Genomic DNA, 26,349 nt, shown 5'->3' with positions numbered 1-26,349 from the left:
AAGTAGTGTTTGGATCTCTTTGTCTAACCTGCCACTGGAAGCCTGGAACTGTGTGTCTCAGCTTCTTGCTGATGTGAGTCTGAAAATCTGGAGCTTTTTAACATCTTGATATGACTAAGGTAATACAGAAACAGCAAGAGGACCCAACCTCCTTGGGAACGGGGAAGCTTGTGACTTCTGACAGTGTGAGGGTGTCTGTATAGCCATTTGCAGTGGTTAATCTAGAGGATACATTTGTGGCCTTGTTGACACAAGAGGAGCGAGACCATCAGAGGAAGATTCTGAATGTGCGATTCAGAGCTTCACATTAGGACCCCCAGTATCAGAATCAGAGATGAGCACTAGTATTTAGCAACTCTGCTGCTGTTCAGGCCTGTTCTGGGGAGATTTGCTGCCTGCCCAGATCTGTGATGTTCCAGAAAGACTGGTGTGTCTTGTCCAGCCTTCCAGTGTTCCTTGCTGCTCATTCAATCATATGGCCACTAGTCAGGGGAGACCTTGAGCAGATAAAAGGCGACTGTAGGACTTTGAGAGCAAGTGTTGGGGCAGTCAGAGAGGCTCAGGTGGTGTTTTCCTTCAGCCCTTCTGGTAAAGGGGAAGGGCCCAGCTGGGAGCATCTGGCAGAGCAGTGCCTGTCTGCACAGCTGATGTTGCTAGTGAGGAGTCAGCTTCCTCAGGCTGGTGTCTTGTTGGAAGCCACCTGAGGGACCGAGGCCATGAAAACCAGGTGACCAGAGAGGAAAGGAATCTTAGTGACCAGGCTGGTTAAACTGTCAAGAAAGGCTTTAAACTCAGTTAGCTATGAAGCCCAGGAGGGACAAAGAAAGAGCTGCAAATGAAAGAAGCAAGCAAGGGAGAAGGTTGCAAGGGGGACTTTGACATTCCTGCTTAGAAGCAGGTTTGTGTTCAGAGGCTTTTCTTAAAAGTCCCTACATAGGTAAGCATCAAACAGAAAGAGTTGTGGTACAGTCACTAGGTTAGGAAAAGATTTCAGGCATGGAGACTTCCTGCGGTAGCACACATTGCTTGAAAAAATGAAAGCTGACACAAGCAGATTTGCAGCTATCCACAGTTCATTCTGGTTCAGTGATACAATGTATGGCTGATCTGCATTCTGGTACTTTGTGTTGACTTTCATGTCCATCTACTTTTACAACTTTCCAGCTTGTATGGCCTGCTTTTTGGGCAGCCAAGCAGTTCCCTAGTACAACTTTTTTATCACGCTATGCTGTAAAGTTGAGAAGAAAATGGAACTTTTTTTTAAAGGCCTGGAAGTGGTTAGTACTTCCATGTTCTAATAGGAGAGAATATATATATATTTTTTTTAAGCAGCAGGGAAACATAATTACTACATAATAGGGGTAAAAAAGGCAACAGTTGTTTTATTTCATTAGAAAAAAAATATATTTGTGTTACAACCGAATACCCCTGTATAGTTTTGGAAACTGTTTCAAGACAGGTTAAATCAGCTTGGATTGTTACAGCTATTAATATATTTTGCACAGGTTTTTAAAATAGATTTGTATTCTATAGCCATATTTCCACCCCTCCCAAGCTCTACTGATGTACAAATTAAATTTGGGAGCATTTCCCTTTGCCCTGAGTAGTGCTAAAATTTGCTGTATTATGTGCTGTTTTCAATATAGTGGTCGTATTTTATGTACAGTTTTTGAAATTAGTCCAGATGAATGAAAGTACTGTTAACATTTCATACTCTCTTTTTTTCAGGATAATAAAACTGCTTTATATTGGGCAGTTGAGAAAGGAAACGCTACAATGGTGAGGGATATCTTGCAATGCAACCCTGATACTGAAACGTGTACAAAGGTAACTACTAGAATTTTAGTCGAGGACATAATTTGCTTAGTTTAAGATCTGTATGTGATGTTAAGATCAGAATACCAAATTTAGCTTTCTGAAGTGTGGATAACTTGCGTGCTGTTAAAAAAAAAAAATCGGTTTATTTTTTTCTGAAATACAGAATTTATTTTCAGAAATGGTAATGTCCCCTTTGTGCATAAGCATCACCTAGTACTAAAACTTAGTATCAGGGAATGCATGTATACTTCACCTCAGCAACATTGCCATAACCAGCAATGAGGAGTAGAGAGCAGATGCTACTGGAAAGTGAGGGAAGAGGCTTCTGATACTGCAAACCTTGAAAGTTCAGACCTCCATTTATTGCATATGCAGGAATAAAAACAAGATAGAGGAAGTAGTATGTACAGCAGTGAATTACCTCTTTTCTGGTTCTCTTTTCAAATACCTTGTGTTGTATCTGAATCTTCTCTTCCTCTGCTTGACATTGTTATTAACAGGAATGTATTTTGCACTTGCATTTTGCTTTGTGTTTCTAATCAGTCTAGAATTAAAGGATCTGTGATACTTTTTCAAGAACCTGTGCACTGAAGTATTGTTACTTGCACAAAAATGAAAACTCCCTTAAAAGTTGTGATTTTTAATTAGTTAGGCTATCACTAGTTTTTGCTTGTTTTTGAATATACTGAGAAGAGCTTATTTTATTGTGTCTACTTCTCCCTTTTAGGATGGAGAAACACCACTTATAAAGGCAACCAAGATGAGAAATATTGAAATAGTAGAGCTGCTTCTGGACAAAGGAGCTAAGGTCTCTGCAGTAGACAAGGTAAAGAGTCTTTGTTTTCTTTAGTGTATTTGATCATTTTAGTTTTGCAGCAGAATTTTGTATTGAGCTATCAAGGCTAAAGCAGAAAGAGAAATTTTTACATGCTTAATAATTAAATAGATCAGAATACTTAAATGCAAGCTAATTCCCACCATTAATATTTTGATTTTGTGTTTGTATTGGAGTGCTTTCAGTAATACAAAAAGAAAAAATTCCATATCAGGAGTAAGAATTTCACAGATAAGAATACTGAGTGTTAATACACTTGAAAAAGAATATAGAGAATGGTTGTTATTTGCCACAGAAGTTTGGTTTTGATTAATAGCCATTAAACTAAGTGATGCAACGGACAAACACAATGATTTGTTGCTGTTCTCTTGTGCATTACCTACTTTGATAGTAAATCCTTTAAATATGGGAATATTTATTTGATACTTTTAGTCTCATATTTAGGGCAAATAAGTAATAATGTTAAATTGACCTAATAAGGAAACTTACCAGAAAGCTTTTTGGAGAAGTTTGAGCAGACACTGAAATAATTCTAACAAGGAGTATCTCTTGTTCCAAACAAGTCCCTGAATTTTCTAGTAGACAGTTGTTTCTAAGTAGAGACTACAGTTTTCAGAAATCTGAGAGTAAGCATTTAAGAAAAAAGATAGTGCCTTAGATTTAACATTATAAGAACTGTCTTTTCACATGTCTTTTCTGAAACTTTTGTAATGCTTTTTTTGGGGGGAAGAAACCCACTTGCTGTAGGGCGTTAATTCTGTTGAGTATACCTTAAGATATATTTCAGGTAAATGGTGCATTTGAAGTGATGTGAAACGTATGGTCTGTTCATAATCTTCAGAATTCATATTAGATATTACTGTTTTTTTCACTTACTTGCAGAAAGGAGATACTCCTCTTCATATTGCTATCCGTGGAAGAAGCCGTAAACTTGCTGAATTACTCTTAAGAAATCCAAAAGATGGTAGATTGCTTTATAGACCCAACAAAACAGGAGAAACACCTTACAATATTGACTGTAGCCACCAGAAGAGTATTTTAACACAGATATTTGGAGCCAGTAAGTATAGATAATTATGTTTTTCTCAGATCTAAACTTAGACTGATGATAACTGAGCTTTATTCAATTAATCGTTCATCTCATTAAAAAAATCTCCTATATTGTTTTTTGATCACTTTTGTGTTGAGAATCCAGTTTATTCTATTCTGTAGTGAAAAGTGTTAACTGTGTAGGTTTTTTTAATGTTGCGACTAGCGGGAAAGCTTTAAAAAAAACAATGTAAGTTGGCAAAAAAATTAATAATTCTAAAATGCTCGCAAAGGTCAAACATTTTATTTTTGATGCTTACCCTTCGACATTGGATGCTATGCAACATGTGTTGAGCATTTGCTTTTACTTAGATCTTGCTTATGTAGGAATTATTTTCTCTGACTTGCTGTGATTTTGGATTTTGAGTCTTCTGTGTAAGCTCTGATAGTTTTAATAATTACCTGACATTTATGTGGATGATTTACCTTCGAACAAAAATGTACCAGTAGTGACAACTGTTACATGGGAGGAATGTGTATACAAATACAGGTGAACCGGTCATGATTTTATGTACGAAAATTGTCACGTTGAAAAGATTTCATAGGGGAAAGTTCTGTAACACAGTATTCATATTACAGGACACTTGTCTCCCACGGAATCTGATGGTGACATGCTGGGTTACGACCTGTACAGCAGTGCTCTGGCTGATATTCTGAGTGAACCAACCATGCAGCCACCCATCTGTGTAGGCTTATACGCACAGTGGGGAAGTGGAAAATCCTTCCTGCTCAAGAAACTGGAAGGTAAAATTTGATTTAATCTTTTCTTGTAGGCTCAAATCCACCTATAAAAGGCCTTGCATAGGAATTACTACTTTCTGCAACATCCGTTGGTCCATACAGTGTATCCTATGTCTGTTTCTGTAATGAAAGGATTTCAACTTTAACCTGGTCAGTTCATCCATAGGTTGCTTTGTTCATTTATACAATGTCAAGACAATCTTTAAATGTTGCTGTCCTGTGGGTCTCCTGCAACAGTGAATCTACTCTTTAGGTACAGCTGAAGATATGACTGCTGACATACGCCTTGCTGGGGTTGTTTGTGTGTCAAGTCAGGTTCAGCCCTCTTTTGCTGCAGTATAATTCTGCCTCCTATGTGTCATCTTAATTTTAACTTTAAGTGTAAGAACAAATTTAAGGCTATTTATTTTTTTCTCTGCACCTAGTTTTCCTCCCTTTTCCCCTTACTTACTTTGGCCTTTGTGAACTTTCTGAAATGACATAGGAAGGCAAGTGCAGTACATGAAGAGTGTCAATATTTTTCGCAGTGGAGATAGGCAGCTTATTTACAGTTATAGCTTTTTCTAACAAAGATTGTTTTTCTGAGATGCTTCAGTGTAATTCAAAATACATTTACCAATCTTTGTTTCTTACTTTCTGTGATTTCTATGTTTTTAAAAGCTATATTAGTCAAAAAGGGATCTCTAGATTCATTTTGTTCACCTCATGCCCCATGTCATAAAGTGGTAAAAAGGGGTGTGCATTTTTAACTGTGATATTTATTGTTGATGAACTCTTATGTTTTTAAAATAATTTTTCAGTGTTTTCTTCCTGTTCCTCATTCATCTTTTTATTCTGGATTGTGTACTTAATGTTTCTTACTCTATAGATCCTAAATAAGTTTCTTCAACACTTCTGATTTTAGTAAATAAGCAACAAACAGAAATAAATACTGAAGCCTTTACATTGTATTGTTATATCTGACTATTTGAGGAACATGGTCCAGATTTCAATGATGGAGGTTTTGGGTGTTGGGATTTTTTTTGGCAGATACGGTAGATTTATTTTTCTTGGTGTCATAAAATATGTTTTAAACTTTTGAAGGAGGATAGGCAATGTCATAGCTTTTAGTAGGCCTTTAAAAGTAGAAAGTCTGCAGTAGACAGTGCAAGTGTTATGTATTTAAATGGTTTCATTCATTGCATGGATGAAAACTTGGGGTTTTGCAGTAAAGTTTGAAGAAGAATTCAAGAATCATTGTCTTTTTTGAATCAGTAATAGGGAAAAGTTATACAGTCTAGTGAAAAAGTTTATTTTCAAAGATGAGATTCATTATAATTTTTTTTTTCTTTCTGTTCTAGAATGATTTAACATGTTGACTGGTTTTGTCTTCTTGATTTAGATGAAATGAAGACTTTTGCAGGACAGCAGATTGAACCTCTGTTTCAATTCTCCTGGCTTATTGTATTCCTCACACTTCTGCTGTGCGGAGGTTTGGGTTTATTGCTTGCTTTCACCGTGGATGCAAAGCTTGGAATAGCGGTGTCACTCAGCCTATTAGCAGTTCTCTACATTTTCTTTAGTAAGTCTTACTTTATATTAAGTTTGTGAAGATTTTTTATCTATTTTTGGAATTAAGTATTGTTTTGTAGATGTGTTTTGTGATTCAGAAGAAATACTAAATGCTTTTGTAGAAAATAGGACCCCTTCGGACCCTTGCCTTGTGTTTTGCATGTAATTTGTGAGAGGGCATTCTTGAAAACAAAGAAAAATTTTGTATATTAACTTTATTATGTTACTCTTGCCATTCTCATTTTTAGCCATAACTGTTAAAAATTCTCATTCAAATAATTTTATGCAACTCCAGGCCTCATCTGTTCAAACATCATGGTTCTTTCAGATGTGAGCATTGACTGAAATATAGCCGTAACACCTATTTTCGTTTTTACTTTTTTAGCTGTGATTTACTTTGGTGGCCGGAGAGAAGGTGAGAGCTGGAACTGGGCCTGGGTATTAAGTGCAAGGTTGGCAAGACATATTGGATACTTAGAGTTGCTTCTCAAACTCATGTTTGTGAACCCACCAGAATTACCAGAGCAAACCACTAAAGCTTTACCTGTCAGGTTAGTTACATCATTTATTTACTCTTGAATGAGTAATTCAGGTTCACTCTGATACGTTTCAAGCTGTGCATATTAATGTGCATGTTTTTATCTTCCTATGAAAAGCTGTTGAGATTACTGTTTGGAAAACCGTAGCCCTAGAAGGTCATGCAGTTAAATTTTTCAGTATGAAGAAATAGTGTTTTCAAGAAAAACCCTGTGCCAAAGTTGGTAAAAGTTACTGCTTTTTAGTATTAGGGGTTTTGACTATCATACTAATAAAAATTTGTAACAGACAAAGTAAGAATTTACTTTTCTGGTATAGCTTACTGTGTATTACGTTTAGTGCTTGTTTCACTGATTAATTCTCTTAAGGTCTGTCTTTTTTTTGTCAGCTTCCCCTGTCTGTTCCCCTGTCCCATCCATGTCTTTTCCTCCTGCCACACTCTCACCCCCTCCTCCCCATAAGTAGAGCATCAGACTGCTCAAAGCTTCTAGTTTATCTGAAAGAAAGAAAATTTATGCCATGTGTTTCACAGGTTTTTTTAGTTCTGTTCTTTAGAGACTTGTATTTTAGCCTTGTAGTGCTTTTATATGATCTTGTTCTTCTGTATTTTTGTAATCCTCCATAAATATTTGCAAAGAGCTCAGAATGCAGTTTTTAAAATACTTGTCAATATTATGTTTTGGCATCATAAAGATATTTTTAGGTTTTTACTGCTATCTGAGATGCCATTAGTGATGTGATTGGTTTTATCTTTTTAAGAAATCAAGCTTTCGACTAGGAAGTGGGGCAAAGAAGAGGTTGATAACCTCTGAACAAATAAAGAAATAAATACTTAAATTCCATGTAGAGTTTTAAAAAAAGAAAATGTATTTTGCATTTTGTGCCAGTTGAAAAAACTTTCAGCTGCAGAAATGCAGCATGATTTTTGTTGTGGTTGCCAAAAAATATTTAAAGCTTTCTGAAGTATACAAAATACGTGTTTTTTCTCTTTCAGATTTTTGTTTACAGACTACAATAGACTGTCCAGTGTAGGTGGAGAAACTTCACTGGCTGAGATGATTGCTACCCTCTCTGATGCATGTGAAAGAGAATTTGGTTTCTTAGCAACAAGACTATTTCGAGTTTTCAAGACAGAAGACACACAAGGTTTTTATTACCTGAATAACATTTCCAGTTATTCTATTTCAGTGTGCTGTTATCAGGGGTTCTGTTTTCACATCATAAGTTGGTTTTAGAAATCATTGTAGCCATGCAGAAACTCATACAGAAGGTGAAACTCTTTGTATTGTTTTGGAGAGAAAAATGCCCTGGTTTCTTTTCTCACCTTGATTGTATCTTATCATCTTGATTAATATCACAAAGGAATATCTTCTGTGAAGTATAGTTCTCAGAAGCATTAATGGAAATTTGTATTGATGCTATATCCTATTAGATGCAGCATGGTATTTTTCCATAGCTGTTAAGTTACTGTGTCTGAGTCAGATAAAGGGAAGATTATACTTTTGAGTGTTGCTAAGAGAAGTTTCTGTTTATTTTATTAGATTATTATTCAGAGCTTTTATGAGTGACCACTACTTATGCTTGGAAATAATAAATATAAAGAACATGTTCGTTCAAAGCCATAAATTGCCGTGATCAGTGCTGGTAAGATGGGATGAAATATTCCCGTTTGATCCAAATGAAACAAACTTTTTTCTTCTGTCCCATCTGTAGATTTCTGAAAAAGATAGCAGGACAGAGTATGATATTATGAAGAAGGGCAATACTTGAGGGTAACTTTCAGTTCATAGAGGACTGACTTCAACTTCGAGTTCAGTTTGTCAGTTACTTCTCATTCCATTTTGGCTTTGACCACAAATTGAGGAATCTGTTAGATGCTGTCTCCTCTCACAAAGCAAAATGTTTAGACTCTCCTGTCTTAGAGGGTGGAAAAAACCCATACTGTGCTGAACACAACTGACTCTTCATTGTTCTTTCTCAAATGCACTGTGAGCATTCTTTATGAAAGTGATATGTGGTGGTTTTCACCCTTATTTCCATATTAGACATTCTGAAGTTCTCTCCTTAACATCAGTGAAACAACTTTCATGATGCTGTAATTTCTCCAGAAATGGACTTGAGAATGGCAGTGTAGTGCTGGCTTCTTGTGATTATTGCAATAATCATATTTTCCCTTTCATTTGTAATCTTGCATTTCTCTTGTATTCCTTGGCTCTGCCTTCCTGTGCTCTTCCTAATTATAATTGATTATTTTACAACATTTTATCTGTTTGATGATCTTGCACATTATCTCCTTGTCTCTAGATGTTCATAGAAATTCCATATAGGTTTCTTTTCAGTCTCCTGTATCTTTAATTTTTGTTACATTTCTAAACTCATAATTGCCATTTCATTGTTGATGATTCCTAGGTCTCTCCCTAATCCAGTTCTGTCTCTTTCTAGCTAGAGGAAGCTTACGTCCCTACTTTAGAATGCCTAGAACTGACTGGAATTATAACTGAGCTGTCATTCTTCTCTTCCTTGCCTTCACTCCTGTCATTATGCATTTCTGTTGCTCTGTCCTGCATCACAATCCTATCACATATGTCAGTAATTTGAAAGACCTTTGCAGCTTATACCCTGATCTAGAATATCATACATGGGCCATGTATAAACCTTGGATATTCTTTCCACGTTGCATATTAAAAATTTAGTTTTTCCATTCTAGCTCAAATACTGATTTTTAGCTGTGTCATCATTTTGCATCAGATCATTGCTATGATCTGTTCTTTGTTATCAACAAATGTGTACAGAAGGTCTGAATCTTCCAGATGCGTACGCCACTAGATATGTACAGAGCCTAAAGGCAGAGGCTGCTACTGTGGAAAAAAGCTATTTCTTTGATCAGTGATTTAGCCGTGCTAATGTCCCAACTGCAATATTTCTTTGCCTCTTCCTTATCAATCCAGTTGAAGTCAGGAGGTCTCTCTTCTCTTCTGAGGCCCTTGTGACCTTACATGCTGCAGTCTTCCCTTGTTTGTGTTTGTTTTAGCATGCAAGAAAGGATAGTCTCAGGTTGTAGCTTACAATTTTGATGTAGTTCTCCAATGGTGCCATTACTGTTAGATTATGTAAGTATAATTTTTCTGTTTAAAACTGAGTAGTTACAACACTGTTTTCCTGGCATTTAATTGTGTAAATACAATTTACTGAGAGATGCCACAAAAGGGATAATACCATTGATATGAAATCTGTTTAATAAAGATGATTTCCATCCAGTGAGGATTTCTTAAAACAATGGAAGTAAACTGAAGATTAAAGGAACACTTGCACTTCATAATTTCCAAGACTTGGCAAATTTTGACTGTTTTATTCAGGTTTGTGACTGGATGGTAACACTGCAGTAACCTTTTGTGCAAGTTAGTGTTTTATGAGAAGTATGCCAGATTTTGTACTCACCTGTTATTACATTTTACATTCATTATAACAGCAAATACTTGTTTCCTAGGTAAAAAGAAATGGAAGAAAACTTGCTGTCTCCCATCCTTTGTGATTTTCTTGTTCATATTGTCTTGTGTTGTTTCTGCAATTGCACTGCTGGCGATTTTTAATGTAGAACCAGCCAACATGACAGTGAATGTTATTCTTATATCGGTTACCTGCGTTGTTGGCTTGGCCTTTTTCTTGAATTGTCGCACGTGGTGGCAAGTGATGGATTCAGTTTTGAATTCTCAAAGAAAGCGTCTTCACAATGCTGCCTCCAAGCTTCACAAGTTGAAAAGCGAGGGGTTCATGAAGGTAAGCATTTGTATGAATTGGCCATTAAAAGAATTGAAACAAACCCCCGAACCTGTAGCCTTCTTAAGATGGGGCACCATTTATGTAATCAGGCCAAGTCTCACAACATTAAAAAGAGACTTGGTGAGTTTTTAGTGAAGGGAACACTTCTGTTTCACTGGTAATTATGCTTAGTGTACGAGAACTGTCTGCATAAGCAGAGAGGAATGTTAAATTTGGATTAAGTTTTCAGTTTCTAATTTTATTTTTGCTGCGAGGAAGGTACTAGCAAAACAGTTGTTCTAAATGATCAGGTTTTAGTAAAAGCTTACTTTAGAGCATAAGTTTTAAAATATTCTAAGGGTGGAAAACCAAGCCTAACTTTGACTGTTGCAAGACCTCTCTACTAATAAAGGAATGACAGCACTGAAAGAACATTCCAAAACAGTCCACGTACTTCATGAAAATGATAGAAAATACTTCTGTTTTGCCAGGTTGTATCTAAACTGATAAAAAAATGTACCCATCAGGCTGAAGGTACCCATCATCAAATATCCTGTATGCTCCTATTTGGAAATAAACTTTAGCATCATGATGGTTACCTGCGTAGATTACAGATAATACATTGGATAACAACATGTTGTGCAAATATTTTTGTAGCACAGAAGGCCTTATCTGTGTCTTGCTACTTTCTTGACAGTTGTTTTTTGAGTGGTATTTATCTGGAATATCTTCAGCCATTTTGGAGTTAGGTTCACCCTTTGCAATCAGAGGAGAGAAATGGGTATTTCCAGAGTTATTCATATAACTTATGTCACGTTAATGTGCACATTCAAAATTAATCTAGTGGTGATTAGATCAGATTCTGATGTCTACCCGTTAGTTGCTGAAATTAGGGCAGGTGAATTTCGCCTTTGTTTCTATATTAGGGGTAGTTGTTAAATGTGTAACTTAATGTTGAATAACTTAAAAAATCTTCAGATTGTGTATTCTGAAAAGGAATGACTGAGCATTAGAGTAACAGCATAATTTGCTCGATTGGAAGGCAGATAGAAAATTTTAGGGTACATTTTATGCAAGGCAGTTTTTGATGATTAGATGAAACTACAAATACTCTTTTGTTTACTCTTGAAATACTGATTTACAGTGCATAAATATTACCTTTTTAAATAAAATTGTAATGTAATTTAGGTAAAGATAGTTTGTTACATTAATGTTGGATATGCAGTTCTTCTGTACATTTTTGTGCAAGTAGGAAATCAAAATTTTGGAAGTGACATTTTAGGACTTTACGTCCTAAATTTTTTGTAGCAATCTGCAAAAGGAATTATATGCATTTTTGTGAGTTTTAAATATTTTACTTCTTTGTTTTTCATGTTTATAGGTTTTGAAATGTGAAGTGGAACTGATGGCCAAAATGGCAAAGACTATTGACAGCTTCACGCAGAACCAGACAAGGCTTGTTGTAATTATTGATGGATTGGATGCTTGTGAACAGGACAAAGTTTTACAGATGCTTGATACTGTGAGTTGGATCATGTTATAAAGATGATCTCTGGATCATCTGGATGATCATTCCATAGATGAGTTCAGATACATAGAGTTATTGTGTATTTTCTGTAGGAAGAAGGCATGTATATAGAGTCTGTTGTGGTCTTTTAACATTTGTGTACATTGCTCTAAGTGTAATAGTAAGAGTGATGGCTTTTAAAAGTTGAAAATTAAATCCTGGTAGAACTGTACGTGTTAATACTTGTGAAAAGTTTTGAAATAAACAGGTGTAAATTATTGAAAATTAATATCCTGTTGAAACAAACTGAGAATGTTTGGAGACTTTTTCGTATTTACTTTGAAGTACTGTAGATAAAAATACTTAAGTGCTAAATATTTTGGGAACATTACTGCATGATACTGTCTTGGTGATGACTTCCACCATAGCTACTACTGCTAATTTGTCAAATATTCTGATTTCTTATTGTGGATAAGTTCCTAACATTAGGTATCTCATATTGAAGTAACTGACATCTCTATACATCTTTTGTCCTCTCAAGTTTATAACTCAAATAGAATGAATATAAAATGTTGAGTCAGACCTACAAATGATCCACAGTTACTATTAATTACCGTGTACTGTCTACTTTTTTACAGGTGCGAGTCTTATTTTCAAAAGGCCCATTTATTGCTATTTTTGCAAGTGACCCACACATTATTATAAAGGCTATTAACCAGAATCTCAACAGTGTTCTACGTGATTCAAACATAAATGGACATGATTACATGCGAAACATAGTCCATTTGCCTGTTTTTCTGAATAGCCGAGGACTTAGTAATGCAAAAAAACTGATGGTGGCTTCGACAACCAATGGAGATATTCCTTACACAGATAATACAGGTAAGGTTATACAAGAGGATGTTAGAAAGTTACAATAACAATGTTCCAAAAGTCTGGGTTTTGGAACAAGCTATTTAAAGATTTGGCAGATCATTTTTATTATTTTATACATGAATCGAATGCATATGACTGGTTAAAATGCCTGCCTTTGGTTTTCCTTTCCATAGGGTTGCATGAAGAGGTTGACAGGAGAGTTTCTCAGAACAGTCTTGGCGATGTGACCAAGCTTGGTAGCAAAACTGCTCTCAATCGACGGGTGAGAAAGATATTTTTTTTTTTTTTTTTTTTTTTTTTCCTTCTTTTCCTTTGTTTTTTTCCATTTACATTTTCAATTATGTCAACCTGGAAGATTTGTCAGATTTCTTATGAAATTAATATAAATGAGCCGCGTAGCAAAAGTACATTTTTAAATCAGCAGAATGACACTATGAAACAAGGAAAAGTTTGCTTGCTCACGGAAGTGTTCTTTTCCACAAATACTTAAATTTGGCTCCATGTGAATGCTGAGATGATACAGCATACTGGTAGTAGCTATAATCTATGTATGGTTGTATATTTTTGATTTTTGTGTATAGGCCTGTTATCACTTGATCCCAGGATGTTGCAACAAGGGATGGTAATTGAACAAATGAAGGAATTTAGAATATTATAGTATTAGGCTTTTACTGCAACATGTCCACCACACTTTCTTTTCTGTTTTGCCATCTTTATGTAAAATCCAAAACTGTTTGAATAAAAAGTATGTAGGAAATAGTGAAAAGCAATGCAGACTCTGAGGATTCTGAGGTATTGGAGTTGTCATAGGTAGAGATTTGGGGAGTTTTGTAGCAGAGGAACCCAATGTTTGCTTTAATTTTAAAATGTTATTAGTAAACGGATGTCATGATCTTTCTGTAGAGACAGTAGGAAACGATGATGGCAATGCTGAAATCAGTAACCTTTTTACAAAATACGTTACTGTGTCACTCTGTTTTGTCCTCTTGGAATTGGCATGGAAGTAAAATGTGTAACTCTTATCAGTTCTTACCTAGTAGGGAAATAATGTTCAACTGTTACACAGATAAATCAGAATTAAATTCTAGTAAATATTTTTATAGTATTTTAATGTCAGCCTCACAGACACATAATTCACAAGGGTTCTAACTTTATAATCAAGTAAAACTTAAGTATTTCAAATACATAAAAGGTTTTGTTACTAATCAGTATTCCTTGCTTTTTTGTATCATTATCAGGATACTTACCGAAGACGCCAGATGCAACGTACCATTACTCGCCAAATGTCTTTTGATTTGACAAAGCTGTTGGTTACAGAAGACTGGTTCAGTGATATCAGTCCTCAGACCATGAGAAGATTGCTAAATATTGTTTCAGTGACAGGTAAGTATGGCATGTTTGTGTACAGTAAACAGTATTGTGTGTTGGTTGCTTGTAGTTACACTCAGACTTTTTAGTGTGTAAACTAAATTTAACAAGTCAATCCATATATTGATTTTGAAAATCCCTTTGAAGGAATTCCCAGAGTGCAAGCAAAGATTATAGACTATTCTACGTAGAGAATGAAATAATATTAGTTTGTTGTTTCATTGACTTCTGTTGAGAGGCAAATGATTCTAGTCTATACTTCTGGGAAGTTTTATATTTTTTAATTTTGAAGTGTGATAATAAAATACACTTTTAAAGTTTGTAATACTCTAATGTGAACAAAGCTCATAGTGCTGGTACCTTAAAAAGTAAACTGTGAGTCTAAACCAGGTATATATCCTTTACATTCTTGCTATGGATATTTGGAGTCCTTTTTCCCTAAAGGTCAGTCTGGGAATGGTGAAAGCATTTTATGACCTGTTTTCCTTCAACGAAACGCAATCAGGGCATTGGTATCTTTTGAGGCTTAAAAGCTGGAAACAACTGGAGGACTTATGGAAGTCTAATAAGATCATGCTTCATGTAGTAAGTGAATGGGGAATGATTATTTGCTGTCTCTTTTCTATTACACTAAAGGGCACTGAATAACCTTACAGCTAACTGGTTCAGAACAAACAAGTGGAGTTACTTTTCACACCGTATATAGTTAAGTGCATAACTCCGCAACAGTATCATGGATGTAGGAAGCTTACATGGATTCAGAAACAATTAAATATCTGAAAAGTAAAATTAAATACTAATAGAAAGCAAGCAATGAACCACAAGTTGCCAGGAGCTGGAATAAAAAGAGAATATTATTTTTCTCCCTGGTTCTGAAGCTTTTACATAAGCATTTACTATTGTACAGTATGAGGCTTCTGGGCAACTTGGAGTTTTACTCAGAATTGGCTTGATTTTTAACCAGAAAAAAAATATCTTGGTAACAGCTTGAGCTTAATTTCAGTATGTTTAACTCATTTTTTCATTTATGTGTAAGTCAATAGCAGCCTTTTCAAAAGGATTGAATTTCGTGGTTTCTGTGTTTTAGGCTTTGTATTCTGAATGTTTATGATTAGGATGTGGACCCTTTTAGAAAGCTGCTATTATTCACCAGGTGCTAGTGAAACACTTTTTTACTCTGAGGGTGACTAAGCACTGAAAGAGGTTGTCCAGGGAGGTTATGGAGTCTTCATCCTTGGAGATATTCAGAAGCTGTCTGGACGCGGTCCTGGACAGCTGGCTTTGGGTGGCCCTGCTTGAGCAGGGGGGTTGGACCAGGCGACCTCCAGAGGTCCCTCCCAACTTCAACCATTCTGTGATTCCATGAAATAAATAATATTAACAGTTTCTAGGACTAACTGGAAAATGTAAGGGATTCACAGATGTGTCAAATGTATTGTCTTTAATACTTAAAAATATTTAGTACTCTTTAGCATGCTTATTAAGTTAGTTTCATTAGATAAGAGGATGAAATTAGGAAGGTTAATTCAGGAGAACTTGCCACTGGTAAACAAAGTTATTGGGTCATAAAATAATGAGTAGTGTAATGATTGAAGAGACAGTAAACAGTTTTTCCTCTACCTATGGAAAGGATAAGTAGTGCTTTTAAAATTTGAAATAGCTAGTTGAAAAAATGTTGCATTTACTATACAGATCTTTCTGGTTTTGTTATGTTTCTTTTCTTAATATCTAGTCTTGCATGCAACCGTAGCTCTCCCATTGACCCATTAGATATCAGTGGTGTGTCTAAGAAATGGTATACCTTTGAGCTCTTCCCTAACAAATTGATCCTAGGTACATCATATTCTCTACAGCTTCTGTGTTGTAGAATTCTTCCCCTGAATTAAATGAATTACTTGGGTTTATACCACTTAACTCTTTTTCATCTGGGTTTCTGGTTTTATGATAAAGGATCTTAGTAAATGGAGAGTGGTACTACACTGTAGAAATGGAGAACAAAGTGAACATTACTGTGTTTTGAAGGAAAAGAGTTATGCTCTTGGGGTTCTTTTAGGTTTTTCAACATTAATCAATTTATCACAAGCTCTGGCTTATGTTAATGAAAATAAAATCTTTAAAATTTCTGGTTTCAGTAAGTCTAATAAAATTTGATTGCTAGGAAGACTGCAGTACAATTCTGCCAATAATACTAGCAATAAAAGATTATGTTTAATGACTCTGTAGTTTTTAGAAATATGACGTATGTCCATCTGCAATAACATTTAATGCTTAAGTAAAAAATCTCGATTTTCTAATGAGAGCTGAATCATTTGAGAGAGACAATTTTAGGAGGAAAACTTTCACAGATACAGAAATACCAGTTGCCTGCAGGCATATAAAGGATGGGTTCAACAAATGTGGCATTAAGTTCTGCGTCAGGTGATTGTAGCCATATTGCCTACACTGGGTGCAGTTCAGAAACAGCCTGTGTCTATTGCACAGCACGTAGCTGGAGCTAAGAAACCTGCTGCAACCATCTCAGGTCTCACTTAAGGTGTTTGCTTTACCAGTAGATGCCCAGCATAATAATACAGGCTAGAACTGAACTGATTCCTGCTGATCCATTTGGTTTCAGAAACCTGCTACAGCAGCATCAGTGCTGCATCCACTGCCGAACTTAACATTGCATTTGGGAGAACTTATTTCCAGCATGTCACAAGTAGGTGGAACTGGTTCAGATCTGGCACAGTGCTGAGGTGATCATCTCAGTAGGAAGTATGATACAAGGAGACAGTTGTATGGCTCTGAGCGGAGGCCTAGCTCTGGAACCAACCTGGGTAACACAGGGGTGTTGGCTGTCTTTGCAGATCCATTCCCAGTGCTTGCACAGTTTGGATTGTCCTAATTTACCCTCACTAAGATTATGAAAAATTAAATGTAAATGCTGTTCAAAATTAAGTAAAATAACCCATGGTTTATTTTCTATTCCGTTTATTTAGTGCTAGTATAATCAATATACAAGTGTTAATATGTAATCTTCCCCATTTTCCCCTGCTTCTTCCCTTTTTTTTTTAGGGATCATGCATATGTGACAACACATCTAAAATTCTGAGCTAATCCTTTAAATAAATGAACAGTCTCTTAACATTGTCATTACAATTTGTAGCATGAAATGTCTGGTTTGGGCAAATTATAGTACAGACATGGAAGTATAACAGAATCACAAACTGTTAGTTGTAAAAACAAACAAGCAAAAAAACCCCTGCAAGAACACTTCTAGTGTACTATATCTGTGATTATATACGATGATTTCATGAGCAGAGCCTTCAGACTGTAAGTTATACGTCATTGAGGATACTAGTAATACAGTTCTAGAAAATTTGCTAAAACTTGAAATGCATAAAATGTAGCATTAACTTTTTCTGGTTTTTAAGATTACTTTTACTTGTAATTCATACCTTGCCTAGTTAACGTAAAATAATCTTGTTTATAGTTTTGAATTTTACGTCATTGGCTATTGAAGATGGCAGTTGTACCCTTATCTTACTTAAGCCATATTTCATATGCCAGTGCACACATGATCTTCCACAGTATTAGCGTGATTTTTGTGTTTAGATTGAGAAATTAATGCTGTGTGAAATTCTCTATTGAGTTTTGTTCAGGTAACTCAAGATTCACCTGTAACAGGATGATTGTAATTAGTGTTTAGCCTGGAGCTGAAGTTGACAGTTTTGGAGAGTCTCATGTTCTGACCAGTATTGGCAAGAATTTTTTTATTAGTTTCTCAAACGATATTTTTAGATGTGACTTGAGATGATTTTGAACTTACTAAGCTACAAATATAATACCAGAAAGCTCACAGATCAGGTTAAAGGGCTTTACATAGCTGTTACTTTGAGGGGAAAAAAAAGATATCCTTCAGAAGGGAAAAAATTCCCCTGTGTTTCTTCCCTTCTTCACTGTTATATTAGGTCGCTTATTGAGAGCTAATCAGATCACATTCAATTGGGACAGACTGGCTAGTTGGATAAATCTCACAGAGCAGTGGCCATATAGAACATCCTGGCTTATACTGCATCTCGAAGAGACTGAAGGTGTTCCGGATCAGCTGACTTTAAAAACCATCTATGAGAGGTAGGTGTTATTCTGGTAATGGTATGCACTTTTAAATGATTACAGTGGTGATCACTATTAATGATTATTAGAATAAAATGGGTTTCAAACAGCTACCAAGTTACAATCTAAAATTCCCACAATCTTACTTTCTTTTGTTAACTTTTTGAAACTTTTAAATTACTTTTATTGCTATTTAATGCACCATGTACGAATGTGCGCTTTGTATTAAAAATGAAGAGAACTATACTGGCATGCTTTCACAGATAGCTAGCTGTGCTTCTGTCTCATAATACAATTTTCATGTCCACCTTGGCCAAGCTAGAAATTGTTTGGTTTGGTTTGTTCCCCCCCCCCCCCCCCCCAGTTAGAAATATGAACTAAGCTCTGCAAAAACTGCCTTTAATCGTAAAGATCTCTGAATGTTTGGTGCTTAGCAAGTGTGCTTGAGGCTATGGCAGTGCCTTGTGCTGCAGTTAAGGAATACGAAAGTGAAGTGTGACTTTCTCTGTTGCTGGTACAAGTTGTTGTCCAACAGAGCTGTCTAGATATTGTAACTGAGAGCAAATGGTCCCCATGTTGCCAGTGAAGATACCTCTCCAGAACCTGGCTGCTTGTAAGAAAGGACTTGTGGATTGTGACAACTGACTTGATGGCAGTGGGAGGAATGAAGAGAAAGAATGTGACTGAGAGTTGGGCCTATAGTAAAAAAGCAGAATCTGAGAATGAGTCAGTGAAAGAAGGGTTTGACTTGTGTAGGAAATAACTGACATCGGATTAAAAGAACATCTGAGGTGAAGAGGGAGGACTCGGACCGATTGAGGAAGTTCCCAAAAAATCTAGAGACTTTGCAGGGTCCAGGGGAAGAATTGAGAGGAGAATGAACTTGGACAGAAAATTTTGGGATGGTGCCCTGCACTGAGAGTCAAGGAATGATAGAAGATGAACTGAATGAGGATCTGGGGTGGACTGGAAGTGGTTGAAGTGTTGAGAATGGAATTAGGATTGGTTGGGAAAGACTACTGGAGTGGGTTGTACTAGGAAAGGGAAGTCAACGTGGGGTTAAGTTCTGAACACAACCCAGGAGTTAGAGGGACAAGGGTGGACTGGGCATGATGAGGTTGAGGATTGAAGAGAGACAAAGAGGGTAAGTAGTAGACTGAAGTAGCTTCAAGTTAGGGGGTTGTTGCTGAAATATCAAACTTCAGAGGTAGAGAAGTGTGTGATTAAAAACCACTTTTTTCTGGAGAATGGATCGTTTCTGGGTTTTGCATTTCTTCTGTGAGTGTAGGATACCAGTGAAATTAGGGATAAAGTAATGGGAACCCACCTTTCCACTGTGGTTTCACATGGTTATTGTCACAAATGTTTATGTGATCAGGTAAGTGGAATAATTCAGAATCATCAGGGATTCCCTCTCCTGTCATGTTTTCCAGTACTCTTGCTGTAGATACTTCTAACTTACCCTTATTTAGATTTGCCATATGACATGTTTCATAATTTTATGTTTTCAGTATTTATCCAACAAACTCATTACAGTCTTGATTATTATCATCAACAGTAATAAATCACTCTGGAGTTATCAGAGTCCAAAGCTATCTTCAAGACATAACAACATTCATGTTCTCTGATAAACCAGAGGTATTAGAGACCTGAATTGTTCTCATAAATGGGTACTAGTAATTCCACTATAAACCAATGTTAAATCTGTAGTGAACCAACATGAGGAGAAGGAAAGGATAGTCACAATTGAATGCAAATGACTTATTTGGGTTCTGGATTATTTGTTGTTAGTACAGACACTTGAGCTATTCCTATTCAGTGCCAACTGGAGTGTGGCTGGTGTGGAGAAGATTCATGAGTCCTACAATGCCGGTTTGCTTCTTACTGTGCAGGTTGTGTTTGGAAGTAATATAGCCACTTGAGTAGAGTGCCAATTCACAATTGACAGTTACAAAAGTATAAATAAATTTATAGTGTATAAAACTAGGACCTGTAATATGAAGAAATGGTAAAGAACACTGTACCATATATTGGAAAAGGAAAGGTGATCTTTAAAGTAAAGCTGTTTGTATTCTACCTGCAATATCAGGAAAACAAGGAACAGAAAAAGAGGAACAACATTGAGGATTCTCTCTTTATCAAAAAATATGAACAGGATTATTTGATGTGAAAATGATAAAGCTACAAGACTGAGTTTCTTTAACTACTTAACCATAAAAAAAAAAAAAGTTCACAATAATAACTGCTGCGCACTCAGAGAGTTGATGTCTCTCTTAGCTACTTCTGTAAGGAACTAAATATATAACTACTGATGTAGTAACAAAGCTGAGATCTCTATCTTTCTGGTGATTTGGGTGATAATCTTTACCATATGCTGAATATGAAAAGGTCTGTGAACTCTTCTCTGGTATTATCTAATGCTCTAAAAATTCTGTTTTATCCAGAATAATCCTTTCTGTGTTATTGTTATTCTTTTTATCTACAACTGTTTGAAGTCATTTGGCTTGAATATCTGTTTCTGTATCAGTTCAAAGTAGAGTACTTTAGTTCCTCATCTAAAACTGCAGTTTCTGTTTTCTAAGGTTTTATAGTTTATAAAGCAGCTTTCCTATTTGGAGTTTCATTAATAGATGCCAGATTTTGATACTACTGTAGCTTCTGTTCCTGTACTGAGTTTGTGTTACTTCTTCCGTGCCTTTTATTCTGCAAGGATTGTTTTTTTAAATATTTTGGTACTTTAGAACAGGAGCAAGAATATAATTTTCCTAGTATTAAGTAGTTTGTGTCAAACTACTTTTTACTGTGACAGTGCAAGTTCTTCTTTGGTTTTGTTGCATTTTTGAACTCTTCAGTGTGTGGGGAGAGGGGTCTGCTTGGAAATGTCCCTTGGATGAAAGGAATCTTGTGGGTTCTGTTAAGTATAGGAGTGTGATCTCATTCTCCATGTAAGGAGAATGCTTTGAAATCATAGTTACTTTTCCAGCTTTTAAAATATCATGTGTTAAAAAGGTTGTGAATCACTAGTGAGAACCCTCCATTGCCTTTCTCTTCACTGCTGACTGTGCGGGGCGGAGGGTTAACCCAACAAATCGATCTGTTACAGGGACCTTCAACCGAAGAGCTACGGTAGGTAATTAGTGTGCGCACTGAGGGTATGACGAGTGGTAATAAAACCTAAGTTGTTTCAGTGCTGTATCTTTGGAGGCAGATTATATCCAGCTCTTTCCTCCCGATGCTGCTGATGCTGTCGGAAGCGGGGTTGGGCGCGGGCGCGATACCATGCTGGGTGGTGCTGTGCCGGCAGGTGGCACTCGCAGAATGGCTGGCTGGCCAGCACAGCACCCACAGCCTCCGCTCGCTCCTTACTCTGGGCATACTCTGTATTCATCTGTAATGTTAGTGATCTTTTTCACTAGATGCTTTGGTTTTTGGTATTTCCAAGAATGAGCGATGCTTCCACAACATATAAGAAGGATAGTAAAATGGAAAGAATCAAGTAGTCAAGCATTAAGAAATGAAAGAATAAAATTAGTCTGAAGTTAATTCCTCTCTGTGCATGCATTATGATATATGATTTAGTTGATTATATGCTGTTTTGCCTCCATAAGACTCCTGTTTTGTAATTTCCAGAATTTATTTTTGCAAGATGCATTGACTGTGTAGTAAAGGGGAGAGCTATTTTCTGTCACATCTCAATGCTGTCTGTTGTAGTTGAAAAGAATACAATACCAAAACTAAACTAAGGCAACTGAAAGCTGCTCTAGAACTGTTCATCAGAGTTTGTGTGATGCTGGACTGTCATACGTTTCACTTGGATGGTGTTTGTGCCTCTGTTGGGAGGTGGTATACAGCTTATGGTTATGTAGGCTGATATTAGTAAGTGCTCAGTGTTCAAAGCTATATCTGAAGCTAGTGGGAGCTCTGCTTTCAGTAGGTGGAAAAAAACCTGGATATCTCAATTTGGTTACTAAATAAATATACCTATATCTCTGTGCTTCAATGTGTTGTTAAAAAAAAAAGCTAACTAGTATATTTTATTGTGAAGGATTGTTGGGGAGTGTGAAATTCCAGCTTTTCTATAGATACTATGATGGATGTGGAAGACTATTGATGAGCATGAAACCAGTTCTGTCAGGAGAAGTGTATCTTTACTGTATCATACTATGCAGAGATGGGAAAACCTACTGAATGTTACATTTGCAACATTTTCTCAGAGCCTTAAAAAAACCCCCCACCGAAATTAGGCTTTAATTCATGGCACAGGCATCCCTATGTGAAGAGTTTTTATGGGTTGCAGTCACTTAGGTTTCTCTCTTAGTAACAGGTAGAGATACTATATTGTAATTCTTTTGTAGAGGGGAACAAGCCCATGCTTTGTAATTATGTCTAATTTTGAAAAATTTAAAATGCTGACTCTGCATTGCTGGCTTTTGTTCCAGATTCTGAAAAAAAATGTCTTCGCTCTTTTTTTACATCCGTAAACTGACTTGCTCTATCATCTCACTTATATTCTCTCACTTCCAGCCTTTTTCTTTACTGGTCTGGACCTTTTCTTGGTTTAGCTTTCAACTGGTATACTTATTAGTACCAGTATTTACTCCTTTGGGTTTGTGTTGCCTTTTCAAGTCATCTCTCACCATCAGGATTTTCATCTCTCCTTCCCAGGTTAAGCTCCTAATTCTGATTTCTTGTCCTTCTCCTTGCCCTTTCATGTTTAGGTTGTTCTGTGGTCAAGCCCGCTATTGTTGTTACCTACCTCTCCATCCTGGTCTACTTGAATTATTTTTACCATTTTATTTATAATTGTGACATACAGTTAATATTCCTCTAGATTTATGTTGTGCTGTGCTCTCTGTGTTGCTGTAAAGAGTCTTCCTAGTGTCAGTTTTGTGTAATGCCAAAATGGTTTGCAGAAGTTGCAAAAAGCAAATTTTTAAAGCCCTGAAGTGGAATAAAATACGTGGGCTTTCTGTAAACGAAGTTATAAGAGAATTAAGTTGTCAGATTAAAGCAAGTTTCTGTTGAATGTTTGCAACTGATACTTCTCAGACTTGTAAATTAGCCAGTCATGGGAATGTGCTGTCTTGTGAAGACTAAATGAAACATCCATATACCAGAATAAATGTCAGTGCCAGATCTAAATAAATGATATACTGGGAAAAGCCACTATGGGTTTTGTAGAGAGAAGGTATCTTTCAAGAAACTGAATTCTCAACAGTCAATGAACATGTGAGGAAGGCAACATAATATTTTGAAATTTAAGAACTTTTAAGCAAGGTCTTGATCTAAGAACATGTAAATGTATTAAAATTTATGTTAATAACAGGCAAGATTGCCTTAAGAAAAAAAAAAGAAGGAAGTGAAAAATGGGAATAAGAGTCTCCTGAGAAACATGGAGATAAAGTTTCCAATGCTTGTGCTCTTTGACATACCTGTAAATGGTCTGGCCGAGGGAGAAGATGCAGTGTGGGGATGTAACCAGGACAGCTGTTTCACAGAGGGTTGTGGAAGTAGCTATGAGTAAATTGCAGATCAAAGTCATGGTGGATACAGGTATCATACTGGAGAAAATAATCTCATCTGTAACCCTGCTAGCATAGTAGCAGACTGTAAATCTGCGTTGAGGAAAGAACTTCAAAGATCATTGCTGATTTCTTTGAAAAAATATTTTCAGTGCTCAGCAACAGTCAGAAAATGAAACAGCGTCTTTAGGAGTTATCAGCAAAGCAGTAGAAGGAAGGTCTTGCATTATACAAATCTGTAATGTATCTAAATTCTAAACACTGAGATTCTAGTCATCACATTTCAAAAAGGTTGTATCAAAGTGGAGAAGATATTAAAGAGGATGAGGAGAGCCCTGGTCTCATTTAAGATTTTGCTGTGAATATCCTCACTGTCTGGTTCCCCATGCAGTGAGGAGTGCCAGTTTTACTTGAATACTTTCTCCTCTCTTTTTTGGATTCTCAAGTCTTCCTCAGTCTAAGATATTTGAGCCATTTATTTCTTTTCCCCCAAGGCCTCAGTTTTTCATTTCAGTTTGAGGCTCTGAGTTTTAGTCATCTTACTTTATTTCTTGATACTTTCTACTGCTTAAGGCTGTAGATGGCAGTGATTTGATATTGCCACCTTGTTGATTAAAAATCATGCTATTAAAGCTGATTGTATGGGAGGGAATGTCTTCTCAGTCCCTTTCCTCGTTAAGTTTACTCACTAAATGAGATAATTTGCTGAACACATTTTATCTGTTTATATCCTTATCACAGCAGAAACCGAAGTCTGCAGTACTTTGTCTTTTGGAAGATGTTCCTAGAGCCACTAAAGTAATTTTGTAACCCTCCTGCCTGCAGGCCTTTGTCCTCCTGAAATCTGAAGGTGTTAGGTAGAGTTTCTGTATCTATGAGTTAACCAGTTCTCTTGTAGATTTACCAGCCTGGCACTTCTTAAAGCTGTTAGTAGCTGGACTGTCTTCACTGACAAAGCCTGTTTCATGTGTTTAAAGTTTATACAGTTGAAAGTGAAACTTCAGGCACATATATGACCTTTGCATTCAAGAATGCTCAGAAAATGACTGACTAAACTTGTAAACACTTGTTTGCAGCAGGAGATTAGGTTTAACACACAACACAGCAGGAAGGGCTACTTTAGTTTGCAGATGTGTTTAAATTAGTTCTGCTGAGGCAGGCTGTATGACAAGTTACAAGAACTTTCTGGTCCTGGTGAGCATGAGTTGTCCAGGCAGACGTGGGCACTGTAGTAAAGTTCCAGTTGGCCTTTGAAATGAAAACGGCAAGGAACACGCTGCAGACTACCAAGACTATTTAGTGACCTACCTGTTCTAGAGGGCCCCATGAGGAAAAAAAAAAACACAGCATAAAGTTGATTTCCTCATGGTCTTGTGTGGATACCATCAGGGTAGAACATTCACCCAGGAATTTGGTAGAGCCATGGTAAGTATAGTTCTCTCTTCCATGGGATTAGGATCTAGATTCCATAGCTTTCTGAATATCATTCTAGCCATTACCTGGTAAAACTGTGAAAAATGTAAGGCTGGTGTGTCTAGGGAGATAGTCCTAAGAGAGACCATGACTTACTCGCTGTCTCAGTGCTTAAAGATACTCACTGGGGAGAGGAGAGTGCTTGTCACCAGAACTGAATTTACAATTTGTTTAATGGTACAGAATTCAAGTATTCACACAAGCTTCTAATCATGTGCTTCCTAGTGGCTGGTTTTGACGTTACTCTGCTTGTCATGCTTGATTATGAGGGACAGTTTTACCTGTCATTCTTTGACCAGGCTTTGCTCAAACTGGGGTATGAAGACAGGACTTACCAGTTCTTTGTGAGGGTATCAGCAGATAGTTGCTGGTCCCTGAATTTCTGTGACATGACTGTTCTCACACATTCAGAGTATTAGAACATGAGAGTTTGGCTCAGGATAGAAGAAACTCTTCATGAGCCGTCTGCTCAGATTAGGATCTCCAGCCTTACTTAATCTCCTTGAAAACATGCATTTTGGGAAGCTGTAGGAAACTATGGAAATCAAGAATCTTAAATCTTTGATTTTTGAAAAAATATATATATTTTCCAGGATTAGAAAATGGTAGTGCTTTCCTCAGAGTTGTAAATAACCATTGTTTAAAATTTAGCAACATATAATTCATCTGTCACTTGGGCTTAATTTAACCTCTGCAATAAAGTATTTGTGCACATATGTATGCATGCCTACCTATGATGGATGTCAAATTGGATGGCAAAATGATGTGACAAGGCAAAACACACCAAATTTAGAAGAAAAACATAATAGCTTTCTTTTATTCAGGATTTTTTGGGGTATGTGTGTGTGACTAAAGGATCTAAGCCAGCCATAGTTTATTTATTACTTTTTTGAATGCTTTTGCAACTCTTACACCATTCTAAGGAATAATTTGTGGAAGACATCTGCTCTATCTGATTTATTGGTAATGGAAAGTATCGGTGGTTCTTAATTTCTTCAGTTCTAGATCTTGTCTTTCCAGTTTCAGCACTGGTATATGATTTTTGCTTGCTTTTTTTTCCAGTCTTTTTACTGATGTTACCCCTTTTTTAGAAGCAACTACGGAAATAGCTATATCTAGTAATGTTAGCCAGAGAAAAACTTAATTTCAGGTTACTAGAGGACTCATCCTCTGTTGCT

General features: G+C 36.4%; 1 protein-coding gene across 9 annotated transcripts in view; it reads left to right on the top strand.

Moving 5' to 3' along the window:
* The window catches only part of KIDINS220 (kinase D interacting substrate 220), an 82,660-nt gene that overhangs the window by 25,972 nt on the left and 30,339 nt on the right, over positions 1 to 26,349 (top strand). For all 9 annotated transcript variants that reach the window (XM_042802997.1, XM_042802996.1, XM_042802995.1 and 6 more), the window contains 13 exons: positions 1,729 to 1,827; positions 2,546 to 2,644; positions 3,536 to 3,713; positions 4,322 to 4,486; positions 5,865 to 6,044; positions 6,420 to 6,585; positions 7,566 to 7,717; positions 10,059 to 10,348; positions 11,712 to 11,852; positions 12,476 to 12,719; positions 12,887 to 12,975; positions 13,952 to 14,096; positions 18,032 to 18,194. In XM_042802997.1, coding sequence (XP_042658931.1) covers positions 1,729 to 1,827; positions 2,546 to 2,644; positions 3,536 to 3,713; positions 4,322 to 4,486; positions 5,865 to 6,044; positions 6,420 to 6,585; positions 7,566 to 7,717; positions 10,059 to 10,348; positions 11,712 to 11,852; positions 12,476 to 12,719; positions 12,887 to 12,975; positions 13,952 to 14,096; positions 18,032 to 18,194 — 2,111 coding nt within the window. The remainder of the gene's footprint in view (positions 1 to 1,728; positions 1,828 to 2,545; positions 2,645 to 3,535; positions 3,714 to 4,321; positions 4,487 to 5,864; positions 6,045 to 6,419; positions 6,586 to 7,565; positions 7,718 to 10,058; positions 10,349 to 11,711; positions 11,853 to 12,475; positions 12,720 to 12,886; positions 12,976 to 13,951; positions 14,097 to 18,031; positions 18,195 to 26,349) is intronic.

The sequence above is a fragment of the Tyto alba genome, unplaced genomic scaffold (assembly GCF_018691265.1).
Source record: "Tyto alba isolate M040663 unplaced genomic scaffold, T.alba_DEE_v4.0 Super-Scaffold_40, whole genome shotgun sequence".
In the NCBI taxonomy this organism is placed as follows: Eukaryota; Metazoa; Chordata; class Aves; order Strigiformes; family Tytonidae; genus Tyto; species Tyto alba.
This window is presented reverse-complemented; position numbering and strand designations above follow the sequence as displayed.